Source organism: Bos grunniens, chromosome 17 (assembly GCF_055505025.1).
Source record: "Bos grunniens cultivar Pamir isolate PY7600 chromosome 17, Bosgru_T2T1.0, whole genome shotgun sequence".
Taxonomy (NCBI): domain Eukaryota; kingdom Metazoa; phylum Chordata; class Mammalia; order Artiodactyla; family Bovidae; genus Bos; species Bos grunniens.
Window position 1 is genome coordinate 72,610,541 of NC_141181.1, and position 13,780 is coordinate 72,624,320.

At 58.1% G+C, this 13,780-nt stretch overlaps 1 protein-coding gene across 10 annotated transcripts; it reads left to right on the plus strand.

Annotated features, from left to right (window-relative positions):
- The first annotated feature begins 74 nt into the window (after window positions 1-74).
- Window positions 75-12,965, plus strand: LRRC74B (leucine rich repeat containing 74B). Of its 10 annotated transcripts, none has more exons than XM_086349157.1 (10): window positions 75-696; window positions 1,223-1,365; window positions 2,028-2,160; window positions 2,940-3,146; window positions 6,251-6,360; window positions 7,430-7,545; window positions 8,649-8,727; window positions 8,994-9,103; window positions 11,403-11,498; window positions 11,777-12,965. In XM_086349157.1, the coding sequence occupies exons 1-10, from the start codon at window positions 558-560 to the stop codon at window positions 11,787-11,789; spliced, it is 1,146 nt and encodes a 381-aa protein (XP_086205283.1). In that variant the 5' UTR covers window positions 75-557; the 3' UTR covers window positions 11,790-12,965. The 10 variants fall into 10 exon arrangements, 8 of the variants coding, with proteins under 8 accessions (XP_086205283.1, XP_086205284.1, XP_086205285.1 ...); XM_086349158.1 differs by having other exon boundaries at window positions 12,257-12,385; XR_015144852.1 differs by having other exon boundaries at window positions 8,649-9,103; window positions 12,257-12,385.
- Window positions 12,966-13,780: the final 815 nt, after the last annotated feature.

Consider the following 13,780-nt stretch of genomic DNA (forward strand, 5'->3'; position numbering starts at 1 on the left):
GCACTGTGAGAGGGCGGCCTGGGCCAGCTGGAGCCCAGAGGGCAAGGAAAGCCTCAGGAAGGGAGCTGCCCTGTGCAGACCTGAAGCTCAGCAAGCAGCGCTGCGGAGGGCGTCCCGGGTGGAGAGAGAAACACAGGCAACTGCTAGGGAGTGAGTGAGCGCTGGACCCACAGGGTGGGAGTGGGGTCCTGGCTGCAGAAAGCAGTCAGCCGAGCCCTGCCGGGCCCCCTAGCCCTCTGTGCGACGCCCCGAGAAGCTGCCCCAGGCTCCCGAGTGGAAAGACGACTACGAGGAGGCAAGCCTGCCTCGCGCCGATCAGTCCTGGTTGCGAGCGAGCCAAGGTCAGCGCGCGCTCTTGGCGGCGGCGTCCGCAGCAACCAACAACTTGGAGTCACCTAGGCAACCGCTGCCGGGGAGGCGTCCCTATTGGCTGCAGCGGACAAGCGCCCCATCAGATTGGCCAATGCGCCGGAGGGCCCATCCCATCCCCGGGCCGCGCTCCGCTGCAGTCCCTCGCATCCCCGCTCTGTGGCCGCGATTGCAGAGTGGGCGTAACCATGAGGGGTCCCCTCCAGGAGCCTGGGGAGAAGGAAGGCCAGGAGGAAGGGGCAGCGGCGGCTTCTGGGTGTCCTGCTGGGGTCCGGGAGGCCAAGAAGGGTCTGGACGCGGATTCGGACTCTGACCAGGAGACAGAAGGTGCCTACTGGCAGGGGGTGGGGGGCAGGCTGGGGCCGCGTAGGCAGGGGACCCCGTCCGGCAGGAGCGCACCCCTCCATGGGGCTGGGGGCGGCTCTCGCCCTGTGCCTTCCCCACCATGCTCCTGGCGTCCCATCCTTAGAATAGGCTTCCAGAATGAGGTTAAGAGGCACCCCCCCACACCCCAAACAGTGTAAGAAGGGCTGTCTCACCCGGGCCATCAGAAAAAAAACTAAAGGAATGGAGGTGGGAACTTAGAATTGTTTCAGTTTCCTCCCCCATAAGAGGTTACCACAGCCCTGTGTCTGCAGTCCGGTGGAAGAGACAGCGTACACTGCGGGGTCCCAGGGGGTGGACGGGGAGGGGAGGGCCAGGACCAGCTACACAAGCGGCCTGGAGTGCACGTGGGGCCGCGGTCCCCGCCAGCACAGGAGGAAACGCCTCCAGAGGGGAGACCAGGCTGGGCAGTGGGGCTGGGCAGTGGGGCCGGCCGGGAGGGAGCCACATGATCCCCATCTCCCATCAGGTGCCCGCAAGCCTGGCGAGCTGGGCAAGGACACCCTCTACCTGAGGTCCTGCCGGGCCTATAGCGTCGTGCCCGCCTCCTGCTTTCTGCGCCAAGGGAGCGCCCCAGAGCTCAGCCTGCGGCACCGTGGCCTGGGGCCCCAGGTACCCCGGGAGGAACCCTCGTGCAGGCTTGGAGGATGAGGACCCGGGAGGCAGCAGCCTTGGGAGGGGTCCCTTCCTGAGCCCACTGCCCCACACTCCCCCAGCCCTACTCGGGGTCCCAGGCATGTCCCAGCCCCCACACTGAGTGACAGGTGGGATCGGGGTTACGACAGAGTTCAGTACAAGGACTGTGGGGCCTGCAGCTGCTGCTAAGTCACTTCAGTCATGTCCGACTCTGTGTGACCCCATAGACGGCAGCCCACCAGGCTCCCCCGTTCCCGGGATTCTCCAGGCAAGAACACTGGAGTGGGTTGCCATTTCCTTCTCCAATGCATGAAAGTGAAAAGTGAAAGTGAAGTCGCTCAGTTGTGCCTGACTCTTAGCGACCCCGTGGACTGCAGCCTTCCAGGCTCCTCCATCCATGGGATTTGCCAGGCAAGAGTACTGGAGTGGAGTGCCATTGCCTTCTCCGGCAGGGCCTGCAAAGCACCCCTGATTTGTTGGGTTAAGCTCCTGGGGAGACCAAGAAGGAGAAGCCGGCATCCCTGGGCCTGTGGGAATGAACTGAGCAGGCTGAGCCCCGCAGGCAGAGCCCAGGGAGTGCCCTGCCATGTCTGCGGCCCTGGGAAGGACCAGGCCCCTTAGGTCCCTCTCTGTCCCAGGGGGCCCGGGCTCTGGCCCATGCACTGACCTCCAATCCCTGCATCAAGCGGCTGGACCTTCGGGACAATGGACTCTGTGGGGCTGGTGCAGAGGCCCTGGCGGGCGCTCTGAGCAGAAGCTGCAGTATCTGTGGTAGGTTCTGAGCCTGGGGTAGGGCTGGGCTACCCAACACGGGGCCTTCCCACCCCGCTCCCAGCTGCTGCTGCTGCTGGGGGGCAGGGCTTCATCACAGGGTGGGGAGGGTGGGGTGGGGCCAGGCCCTCTGCGGGGCACCCGGAGTTGTGGGGCCTCCTCCACTGTCTTCGGCCAGCCAGCACCCACTGTGTGTGGTGCCCTCCCAGTGCCTGGATGCAGAGAGGCAGGGGGCAGACGGGCAGGGGCCAGGCAGGGCAAGACGAGAGGGGCTGGACCTAGATGCCGCCTCTGCCACGGAAGGGCAGGGAGACCCTGGGCAAGGGTCTCCCTGAGCCTCAGTTTTCAACACTCAGCCCTTGGAGACGTGGGGACATACACTCCGCAGAGTGTCTGCTCACGTAAGCCCTCCATGCGAGGCCAATTAGGTGTCACTGCCAGTCCCCGGAAACGTGGCAGTGGGGCTTCCACGGGTGAGCCACATGGCTGCCAGGAGTGAATCACCCTCTGTGGGGCTGGGTGCATCTACATTACAGCCCTGCAGAGTAGGCGGCGTTAGCCCCCCGACAAAGCTTGTGGATACATGGACTGGGGAGGGGGCTCTGGGGAGCTGCCTGGGGCCGCAGGGGACCCAGCTGATGGGGGCAGACTCACCACCCACCCCAGGACAGTCCGGCCACTAAGTCCCCCATGCCGGGACAGGCTGGGCAGCTGTGGGGGATGGAAGGGGTGGGGCCTGGCTCTGGAGCCCGTCCCTGAGGACTGGTTCTGGCCCCCAGATGTGGACCTGTCGGAGAACCGCCTGGGAGCGGAGGGAGCCCAGGCCATCTGTGCCGCCCTGGCGGTGAGCCCGGCTGTGCAGAGGCTGCAGCTGGCAGGGAACGGCCTGGAAGAGCAGGCAGCCCAGTGCCTGGCTGAGCTCCTGCTGGCCCACACGGGCCTGAAGTCCCTGGACCTGAGCTACAACCAGCTGAATGACCAAGCAGGTACCATCGGGCCACCAGCCAGGGTCACCACAGTGGTGCTCTTGACCGTCTTCCTGGGGCAGGGTGGGCGGAGGTAGGCAGGACCACTCGGAGCAGCCGTGCCCGGCTCCTGTTCCTGCACCCCCACCCCCACCCCCACCCCGGGACTCTCAGTCCATTCCCCAGATATTTCTCTGCCCAGCACTGCCTGTGGGCCCTGACAGCCACTAGGGATCCAACCATGAACTCAACAAAGCCCTTGCCCTCACGGAGGGCCTCCCCGATGGTGCTAATGATAAAGAACCTGTTTGCCGATGCAGATGCGAGAGACTCAGGTTCAATCCTTGGGTCAGAGAGACCCCCTGGAGGAGGGCATGGCAATCCACTCCAGTGTTCTTCCCTGGAGAATCCCACAGAGAGCCTGGTGGGCTACAGTCCATGGGGTTGCAGAGAGTCAGACACGACTGAAGCAAATTAGCAAGCATGCCTTCACGGGACACATGTTAACAGGATTACCCTCCATAATTATTGGTGCTACAAAAGAAAGAAGCAGGGCAGGATTCTGGAGAAGAATGGACTCCCCCCCACTACTTCAGAGAGGTGACCACCGGGGAGGACTCTGTGAGGAGGTGACGTTTAAGCTGAAGTGTGCAGGACAGAGAAGTCAGTCATGGCAAGACCAGAGGGAGAGCATTTCAAGCAGAGGAACCATTTCCCAGAGAGACAGACAGACACCAGGGTGGCTGGGCTACTGAGCCAGGAGAGAGGGGCCCGGCGTGGGACGAAGCGGCAGAGGGGCTGCAGGGCCCACATCAAGGCGGGACGTGAGGACGTTGCTCCAAGTGCGGTGGGAGACATCAGTGGGACGCCCTCGTCTCAGCACCTTCTCCCATGCCCCAGGGCCTCTGCACGGGCTGGCCGCCCTGCCAGGAGCATACACCCAGTCAATTCTGAGAGTCACCTGGGGGCCTTCCCTGAAGGTCCAGTGGCTAGGACTCTGCGTCCCCAATGTGGGGGCCCTGGGTTTGATCCTTGGTCAGGGAACCAGATCTCATATGTTTCAACTAAGACCTAGTGCAGACAAATACAATTTAAAACATTTTTTAAAATTAAAAAAAAAATCCCTCGGGACCCTGGGTTAGGAATACAGATTCGTGGCCTGGGATCTGCTGGGCCTCTGAATCCTCTTGGGGGGCATGCCTGTGCACCTGCATTGTAACAGCTGCCCCAGGAGATTCGCCTGATCCAGAAAGTTCAGGAATCACTGCTCTGCCTTCTGAGCGTGAGTGAATGGCGCTAGCCTCACCGTGGGAGAATCAGTCCTAGAGTTCAACTGTGAGACAGACAGTCTGCCTTCTAAGAAAACTACTGTGGGAACAGGCAAATTAAAAGAAAAGCTCACTTCAGGCTTTCAACAAAGTAAGTCTAGGTGACCCTTTGGGTCAGCACCAGACAGGCAGTGAGGTCGGAGGGGCTTGGGACTCGAGGCCCTTTGAAGGCTGCACGGCACATGAGGGTCTGTGGGTGGACCCGCCTCCCTGAGGGATCTCAGCCTCCCCACCTGACCCGAGGCCAGGGTAGCACGGACCTTGTGGGGTGGCTGCGGGGGTCGTGAAGAACACGAACCGGGACCACAGAAGGCTTATTCACAGCTGTAGGTCCTGCTCACCCTTCCGCTGCTCAGCAGAGAAGGGGGTTCCCGCCAAAGCGGGTGCCACCGCCGCCTGCCTCTCCCAGCCCTGGATGTGTCTGAGACCCTGTGGCTGTCAGACCTGGTGCTGGACGAAAGTGGGGGGTCTGGATCTCAGGGAGGCGCCAGGAGTCCTAGCAGCCCTGCAGGGAGCTCTCCAAGGTGCTGCCACGTCTGCGGACCTGGCCGCCGAGCCTTCTGCTCTGTGCTGGGTGCGGCACCAGGGAGAGGGGCCAGGCAGGGAGGTCTAACACTCAGAGCCTGGAAGGATGGACACAGAGCAGACAAGGGGTCCGAGGTGGTCCGACCTGGCCTGGCTGAGTAAGCAAGGCTTCGCGGCCAGGAATGAGGCACTGTTCCCCAGGTAAAGAAGGGCGTCAGCAGTTGCACATGGGGGTGGGGTGGGGGAGCAGGGGCAGCCGGAACTGAGAACCAGGAGCAGGTCAGACCCGCTGAGCCCAGACTTGGCAGAGAGGGTGGGCAGGGCTTCTGCCCATCTTACATGTGAAATAGCTCTCGGGTTTCTTACCCACCCAGCCCTGCTCTTTCCTTTCCTTTTTTCCCTCTCTTTTTAATATTCACTTATTTATTTGGAGAAGGGCATGGCAACCCACTCCAGTTTTCTTGCCTGGAGAATCCCTTGGGCAGAGGAGCCTGGTGGGCTGCAGTCCATGGGGTTGCAGAGAGTCGGACACGACTGAGTGACTTCCACTTCACTACTTATTTCTTTGCTGCACTAGGTCCCAGCTGTGGCACGCAGGCTCTTCAGCTGCAGCACGTGTGACCTAGCTCCCTGACCCAGGATCCGACCCGGGCCCCCTGCCTTGGGAGCCCTGGTCCACACCAGGGAAGTCCTCTCCTCTTCTACCCCGCTGCCTGCTCTCTACCACAGCCGCGCTGACCGTCACCTCCTGCGCAGACGGTGGCACAAGCCACCCAATGGGCCCCCTGACCTCTGGTTCCCGCCCCCACCCACCATAACCTTGTCTCTCCTTAAAGCATCTCTCTAGTGCCCATCTCTCCTACGTCCCCTCACAGCCTCACCTGGGGGCCCAGCGCCAGGCCTGTGTGTGTTTCCATGAGCCCTGGGCTCCCTGTCCCCCCTTCTCCCCCCACATTCGCTCTCCATGGGTGCATAGGGTGTCCCTTCATCTTCAAGGCTCTCTCCGCTTTTCTGACCCCCCCCCAAGGCAGGGTTAGCCCCCAGTCTGTCCCCAAGCCTCCCTGTTTGTGGTTGGATAGCTCACATCCCACAGATGTGTGTTTATAGCTTCTCTATTAAATCTGAATGCCTTGAGGGCAGGGCAGGCCCATGTGGGGCTAGATGCCCTGACACGCGTGCACAGCAGAGGCCCTGGCCCACAGCGGGTATCACTATCAGTTCTTGAAGGAATGATCAGAGTGAATAAGAAAGTCTGTTGTGGTGTTTCTGAAGGGGAGACGCTTGGACCAGCCCTGGCAGAAAACACAGGACTCATGGAGCTCAACGTGAGCTGGAATCACTTGCGAGGCCTGGGAGCCATAGCCATCGCCAGAGGACTGGAGGTACGAGGCCCCGCCCAGCAAGCCCCTCTGGCCTCCTTCGGGGCTGGGTCTCCCAGCCACCAGCCCCCATCTCTTGCAGCTCTTCAGAAATGAGCCTTAGGGACTTCCCTGGCAGTCCAGTAGCTAAGACTATGTGCTCTCACTTCAGGGGGCACAGGCTCAATTCCTGGTTGGGGAACCAGATCCTACATGCCTCATGGTACAGTCAAAAAAAAAATAAAAATAAAAAAAGAAAAGGAAGAAAGGAGGCTTGGATCTGTCCAGCAGCGCTTAGAGGATGTTTCTTCAGGTGACTTCAGTTTCCCTGGCTCTATTTAACGACGACAGTTTGGTCTCCCTGCACCGACTCTCAGGTCGCTGAGTGAGGCGTCCACAGCTGGAGACGCACGCCTCCAGAGACGTCACGGACACTCGGGTTGGGGGACACCGTTGGTCCAGTGATGCACACTCACCGCTGGGCAGATGCTTGCCTGAGATGACAGCCCTGGGCCCCAGGACCCCTGCACACCCTCTCACATGCTCTGCCTGTTCCCTGGTCCCAACACCTGGGGAATGGGGGGCACAGGGCCCCGTGATGCCCCTGGGGGCAGCTGCCTCTGCATGATCCTCCTCGGGAAATGGCAGCACGGCCTTGCCCTCCGACAAGGCTGACCGGGGTCCCGCCCCACAAGCTGGGCACCCACGGGCTCCCCACTTCTCCCCATCACAGTCCTCCGGGCACATTTCATCCAACAGTCCTTCACTGGCATCCTCCTTGGGCCCTGGGATGCTCTGTGCCTTGGGGTCCCTGCCCGGGAGGGGTCCCCGTCACAGCGTCTCTGGGGCCTGTGGCCCCAGGGCAGACCGCTCACTCTGAGGCTCACTCACATCGGTGCCCACCCTCTACTGGTCACCACTGCCCAAGCCCAGGGCTCTCCCCTGCAACCTCTGTGGTCTTCTACTCCCGGTCCACACTCTGCTCCTCCGCTGTCCTGGGCTCGGAGGCTGGGGCTCCTGTCCTCAGCTGTCCTGGGGCCTGGCTTCCTCCATCGCACGTGTGGTCCCGTGGGGTCGCTTCTTTGTGTCCCAGGCAAACATCTTCCTGAGGGTCCTGGACATCTCGTACAATGGCTGTGGGGATTCTGGAGCCTCCGCGGTGGGGGAGGCGCTCAAGACCAACAACGTGCTGGAGGAGCTCTACATGAGGTGAGAGCAGGGGGCCCCCGTCCCCGCCCCCAGGCCCCCCGCCACCCAGGGACTGGGGCTCCTCCTGCTGCTGTTCACCCTCAGGGCTGGAACCTGTCACAGTCCCAGGGCATGCCGCTCTGTCCCCCTCACTCAAGTTCATCCTTGCTACGTGAAAGTGTTAGTCCCTCAATCGTGTCCGATGCTTTGTGACCCTATGGACTGTAGTCTGCCAGCCTCCTCTGTCCATGGGATTCTCCAGGCCAGAATACTGGAGTGGGTTGCCATGCCCTCCTCCCGGGGATCTTCCCAACCCAGGGACTGAACCTGGGTCTCCTGCATTGCAGGCAGATCCTTTACCCTCTGAGCCACTAGAGAAGCCCATCCTTTGTACCTGGGGACTCGTAATTCCTACCGCGTGGCTGGGGGGTGGGAGGTGTAGCATGTAAACCTCTTCAGCAGAGCTGGTGCGGGCGTGGCGCTCCACGTGCGTGCTCCTCCCTTTCAGGAGGGGTTTGTGCTCTGTCCAGCACGTGGCTGCTGGGGGCCTGCCATGGCTGGGCTGCTCCTCCAAGCCCAGGCAGGGTCCCAGGCTTCCTGGGAACACCAGAGGGAAGGGAGGAGGTGGGGGTCAGACAGGTCATGGGCTGTCCGCCATTGGCACAGGCATCTGCTCCATCCTACCCATTTTCCCCTCCTGGTGGGGGAAGCTGGGGTCTGAGAAGATAGAGGGAAGTGGGGCTGGCCTGGAGACAAAGTAGCCAAGAGCAGTGAGGGGCCCTGGAGCAGGAGGTGGGGAGGGGGCTGGGTGGCTGTCGTGGGGACAGAGCCAGGGTGCAGGACGTGAGGGAGCACTTGCTGAGCGCTGAGGGCCCGGGAGCAGCAGCCGGTCTCCACTGGGGAGTGGAGTTGGCAGGGAACAACTCTCTAGGCATGTCTGCTGGACCCTGAACACTGGAGACTCCATTGAAGTGTCTACACAATGACTTGCCCGGGGCCCCCCTGGGAGTGCTTGGAGGCTGGACCTGGGGGTTGCACCAGCAGCTCCAGCCGCGGCCCTGGGGCAATGTGGCTCTGCACAGCTGCCTGCAAGGCAGAGCAAGGCACACGCCTTTCTGTTGCAGCAACAACCGCATCTCTGCGGCGGGAGCCCTGAGCCTGGGCCTGGGCCTGCGAGTCAACCAGACACTGAGGATTCTTGCTGTGAGTGCCAGCCTGATGGGGGAGGCCCCGGCACAGACCTGCCTGTGCCTGCCCACACAGCGCCCTCCCCACCACATCTCAGCCTGGTGCCTGCGGGCACACGGGGGAGGGGGTGCCCGGCTTCCTCCTGCAACCTCGTCATCCACTCACCCATCTCTGGCCTGGCCCACAAATTCCTTCGGACTACCCCCAGGCCCACCGGGCTTCCCCTCACCTCCCCCTGGCCTTGCTGGAACCGAGGGGCCATGCAGGTGTTCCTTCTCCAGTGGGGAGGATGTGGCCAACCACCGAGAGCAGAAGGCAGTAAAAGGAGGCCAGAGCAGGCCCTCCAGGACCTCTCTGCCAGCTGCACGTGCTCCGAGGACAGCGCCAGCAGGTCTGGGGACATCATCCCTGCCTGGCCCTCAGGCAGCCCAGGAGCCCCCAGCAGCACCCACTTCCCCAGCCTGAGGCTCACTCTTGCCCCCGAGTAAAACCCAGACCTCTCTCTAAGCTTTGAGTCTCCATTTCTAGCCACCTGCCGGACGGTCCCCTAGATGAGAACAGGCGCACGGGATTCTGGGAGTCAAACCTGACCTCACCGTCCCCCCACAGGGCTGCCTCTAGGTGGAGGCTCCTTGGCATCCTGTCAGCTGGGGCCCAGTGCTGACCCCGCCTCATCCCGCACCTTCCCTCTGGGGAGGGGGAAGGGTTGCCCACTACTCCTGCTCCCCGTCTGCCATCGGGTCATCTTCCTAGACAGGAAATGGTCCCGCCTTTAAATCTCTGTGGACAACGCCAAGCTTAGTCATCTGCTCATTCACAGCACATGGGCTCTGCGCTCCGCCAGCCCCGCCCTCCTCCCCACCTTGAGCCCCTTCACTCTCAGCCCAGTTCAGTTCAGTCTCTCAGTCGTGTCCAACTCCTTGCGACCCCGTGGACTGCAGCATGCCAGGCCTCCCTGTCCATCACCAACTCCCAGAGCTTGCTCAAACCCATGTCCATTGAGTCAGTGATATACCATCCAACCATCTCATCCTCTGTCGTACCCTTCTCCTGCCCTCAATCTTTCCCAGGATCATGGTCTTTTCCAATGACTCAATTCTTTGCATCAGGTGGCCAAAGTACTGGGGTTTCAGCTTCAGCATCAGTCCTTCCAATGAACATGCAGGACTGATCTCCTTTAGGACGGGCTGGTTGGATCTCCTCTCAGACCAAGGGACTCTCAAGAGTCTTCTCCAACACCACAGTTCAAAAGCATCAATTCTTCGGCACTCAGCTTTCTTCACAGTCCAACTCTCACATCCATACGTGACCACTGGAAAAACCATAGCTTTGACTAGACTTTGCTAGAAAAGTAATGTCTCTGCTTTTTAATATGCTGTCTAGGTTGGTCATAGCTTTTCTTCTAAGGGGCAAGTGTCTTTTAATTTCACGACTGCAGTCGCCATCTGCAGTGATTTTGGAGCCCAAGAAAAGAAAGTCTGTCACTCTTTCCACTGTTTCCCCATCTATTTGCCATGAAGTGATGGGACCGGATGACACAATCTTCGTTTTTTGAATGTTGAGTTTTAAGCCACCTTTTTCACTCTCCTCTTTCACTTTCATCAAGAGGATCTGCAGTTCCTCTTCACTTTCTGCCGTATGTGTGGTGTCATCTGCATATCTGAGGTTATTGATATTTCTCCTGGCAAGCTTGATTCCAGCTTATGCTTCATCCAGTCCAGCATTTCTCATGATATACTCTGCATATAAGTTAAATAAGCAGGGTGACAATATACAGCCTTGACGTACTCCTTTCCCAGTTTGGAACCAGTCTTTTGTCAAACAAGGAGGGAACACAGCTGGGGCCATCAACAGAAAATTGGATTGAAGATTTACTGAGCATGGCCCCACCCATCAGAACAAAAGAGTTTCCCCCACAGTCAAGTCTCTCCCATCAGGAAGCTTCCATAAGCCTCTTATCCTTCTCCATCAGAGAGCAGACTGAAAACCACAATCACAGAAAACTAATCAAACTGATCACATGGACCACAGCCTTGTCTAACTCAATGAAACTATAAGCCATGCCATGTAGGGCCACCCAAGATGGACGGGTCATGGTAGAGAGTTCTGACAAGACGTGGTCCACTGGAGAAGGGAACGGCAAACCAGTTCAGTGTTCTTGCCTTGAGAACCCCATGAACAGCATGAAAAGACTCTCAGCCCAAGCTGCTTGCAGTTTCCCAGCCATGCGGTACAACCTCTCAACCCTGCTTTGCTCCTGTGGCTCTTCTTGTTGAAATGCCCAACTCAACCCACCTGGCCTGGAAAGCTCAGCTTGGGTGTTTCGTCCCATCCACCCTTCCCTTCCCATGGAGGGTCAGCGCAGGGGTCTCTGAGCACTCTCCATGCTGCACTGTTCTGTTTCCTTTCCTCTCCTCCCTGCAACAGTGAGCTCTTTAAGGGTAGGGTGTGTCTCGTGTGTCTCTTTGATTCCTGACAGAGTGGGCGCAGGCTGGGGGTGCAGCCAGTGTCCACTCCCTTCCACTATTGCCGGTTCCAGCACCACCAAAGGCATCAGGTCGCAGGGAGGAGACTTTTGAGCTGAGATAGTGGGGCCGCCCACTATCTCAGAGCCACATCCACAGAGATGGGGGATTGTTCGTGCTGCCTGGGCTTGGCGTCCCTCACTGAGGGACCTGCGTGCTTCTCAGGTGTCGAGGAATCCCATGCGAAGTGAAGGCTGCTCTGGTGTGCTCAAGTCTGTCCAGGCTAATCCACAGTCTGCACTGGAGCTTCTGGACTTTTCTGTGAGTTTCTCATAAACCTTGTCTCTGACCCTCCCAACAGCCCTGGGGGATATGACTTTCTCCATTTTAGAAAGAAAGAAGTGGGGATTGGAGAGAGTGCCTGGCTCAGGTATACGGTGTGGCCATATCCGAGTTCCAACCTGGCCACTCTGACTGCGCTCCTGCCCCTGTGTGGGGTGTCGTGGTGGTCTCACCTCAGAGCCCTGCCTGGGTTCTTCACTGGCAGAGAGAGAACAGGTGGCTCAGAGGCCCATGCTCACTGATGTTTGGATTTGCAGGTTCAGCTCTTGAAAGGCAGCCCCTCCTCCCAGCCGGTAGTGCCCGCGAGTGGATCCTAGTGCTGGAGGTTCGCTTGAGGGGCTGCACGAGAGATGAAGACCCTGTTTCACTCCATTTTGCCTTTAAAAAATTCCTTACTGGCAGTGTGGAGTCTTAGCCACCGGACCACCCAGGAAGTTCCAGTTTTGCCTTTTAAGGCAGGAAGAATATCAGTCTTGTCTCAGGTGGTTAAAGACAAATGAGAGAATCCCCAAGTACAAACCATGAAGAGTCTAGTCACAAATCACTGCTCCTTGCCCTTCTGATTTAGTTCAACCCAGGCTTGAGTCAAAGCCTGTTCAGAGGTGTGTCTACAGTTTCAATCGTTCAAACTGGGGACAAACTGATGCCCTATGAGGCTCTTTGAGACCTTGTGTGTGTAAAATGGCCAAGTTCTCAGAAAGTGATAACATCCTGTCTGGTGATGGGTTTCTCTTCAGGATATCCAGGTGAACAGAGAGTTTGATGACCTCGCCAGTTCAGTGAAGGTCATTCTTCCAGGGCTTTGCATAAAGATGGCTGCCCGCAGAGTGGAGTACAAAAAAGAACTGCTGGCCATCTTCACACCATCTGAGTGACTATGTGTTGTGTGACTTTCTTCTCTCTCCCACGGGCCACTTCAACTTCAAGGTGCCTTTCAACTGAGGCCCCATGTCAACCAGGCGGAAGTCCTACAGAGCTGGCCTTCATAGTGACTGAGACATCAGTGTTAGGGTGTTCCGTTGTTCTCATTCAGGTCCCAAATTTGTACTCCTAGAGAAATGAAAACATGTCCACACAAGAACATACATGTTCATGGCAGCAGTATCCATGATATCCACAGAACGCAAACACCCACCAACTGATGAGTGGACAAATACAGTGTAGTGGGCTTATACAATGGAATATTACTTGGCAACAAAAAAGGGTGAAATTTGGGATGATGGAAATGTTCTAAAACTGATTATGGTAATGGTTGCACAACTTCAGTAACATACTACAAGTATTTGAATTGTGTACTTTAAATAGATGAATTGTACGGTATGCAAACTGGGTCTCATACAGTTAAGAAAAAAAGGAAGGAAGTAATGACACGTGCGACAACATGGATGAACCCTACCCTAAGTGAAAGAAGTTTATCATAAAAGACCACTTATTGCACCACTTTAACTGGGTGACTTGTCCAATATGTACATTCTATCTCAGAAAAACTGTTGCTGCTGCTGCTCAACCACTTCAGTCACCTCAGTGTCCGACTCTGTGCGACCCTATAGATGGCAGCCCACCAGGCTCCCCTGTCCCTGGGATTCTCCAGGCAAGAACACTGGAGTGGGTTGCCATTTCCTTCTCCAATGCATGAAAGTAAAAAGGGAAAGTGAAGTCACTCAGTCGTGTCTGACTCCCAGTGACCCCATGGACTGCAGCCCACCAGGCTCCTCCGTCCATGGTATTTTCCAGGCAAGAGTGCTGGAGTGGGGTGCCATTGCCTTCTCCGAGAAAAACTGTTATATATACACATTGTTTGGTCCATATCGTGTGAAAAAATGTATAAATGTGTATACTAGCAGAAAAGCAAAAAAAAAAAAAGACCCAAAACAAAACAACCCTGGCACATTAACAATGCCTATCTCTAGGTTTTGGCTTTATGGCTTTTATTTCCTTTTTTTTTTTTTTTTGCTTTTTCCACTCTTCACACTCAGTATGTTTTACTTTTACAACCAGAAAAATAAGGCGTACTTAAGACTAGGCCAGCAGCACAGGCTTCGAGTCTGCTGCACTCTCGGCGCCTGAGGAAGGAGGGCCCCCCCACACCCACGACGACGTCCTGACCTGAGGCGGTGCTCGGGGCCAGGAGGCGACGGAGGGTAACAGGAGCCAGGCCTGCGGGATGAGGGCCCCTGAGGAGCCCCAGGAGCCTGCTCTCCCTGCTCCCATGCTGGGCAGCACTCCTTTGGCAACCCTCCGCCCTACAGGGCGGTGAGAGG

Bases quoted from the DNA above. Each gene is read 5' to 3' on its own strand.
- LRRC74B (XM_086349152.1), top strand. From the start codon at position 558: ATGAGGGGTCCCCTCCAGGAGCCTGGGGAGAAGGAAGGCCAGGAGGAA. The intron at 1,366-2,027 runs GTACCCCGGGAG...TCTCTGTCCCAG, and splicing joins ACCGTGGCCTGGGGCCCCAG to GGGGCCCGGGCTCTGGCCCA. The intron at 7,546-8,648 runs GTGAGAGCAGGG...TTTCTGTTGCAG, and splicing joins CTGGAGGAGCTCTACATGAG to CAACAACCGCATCTCTGCGG.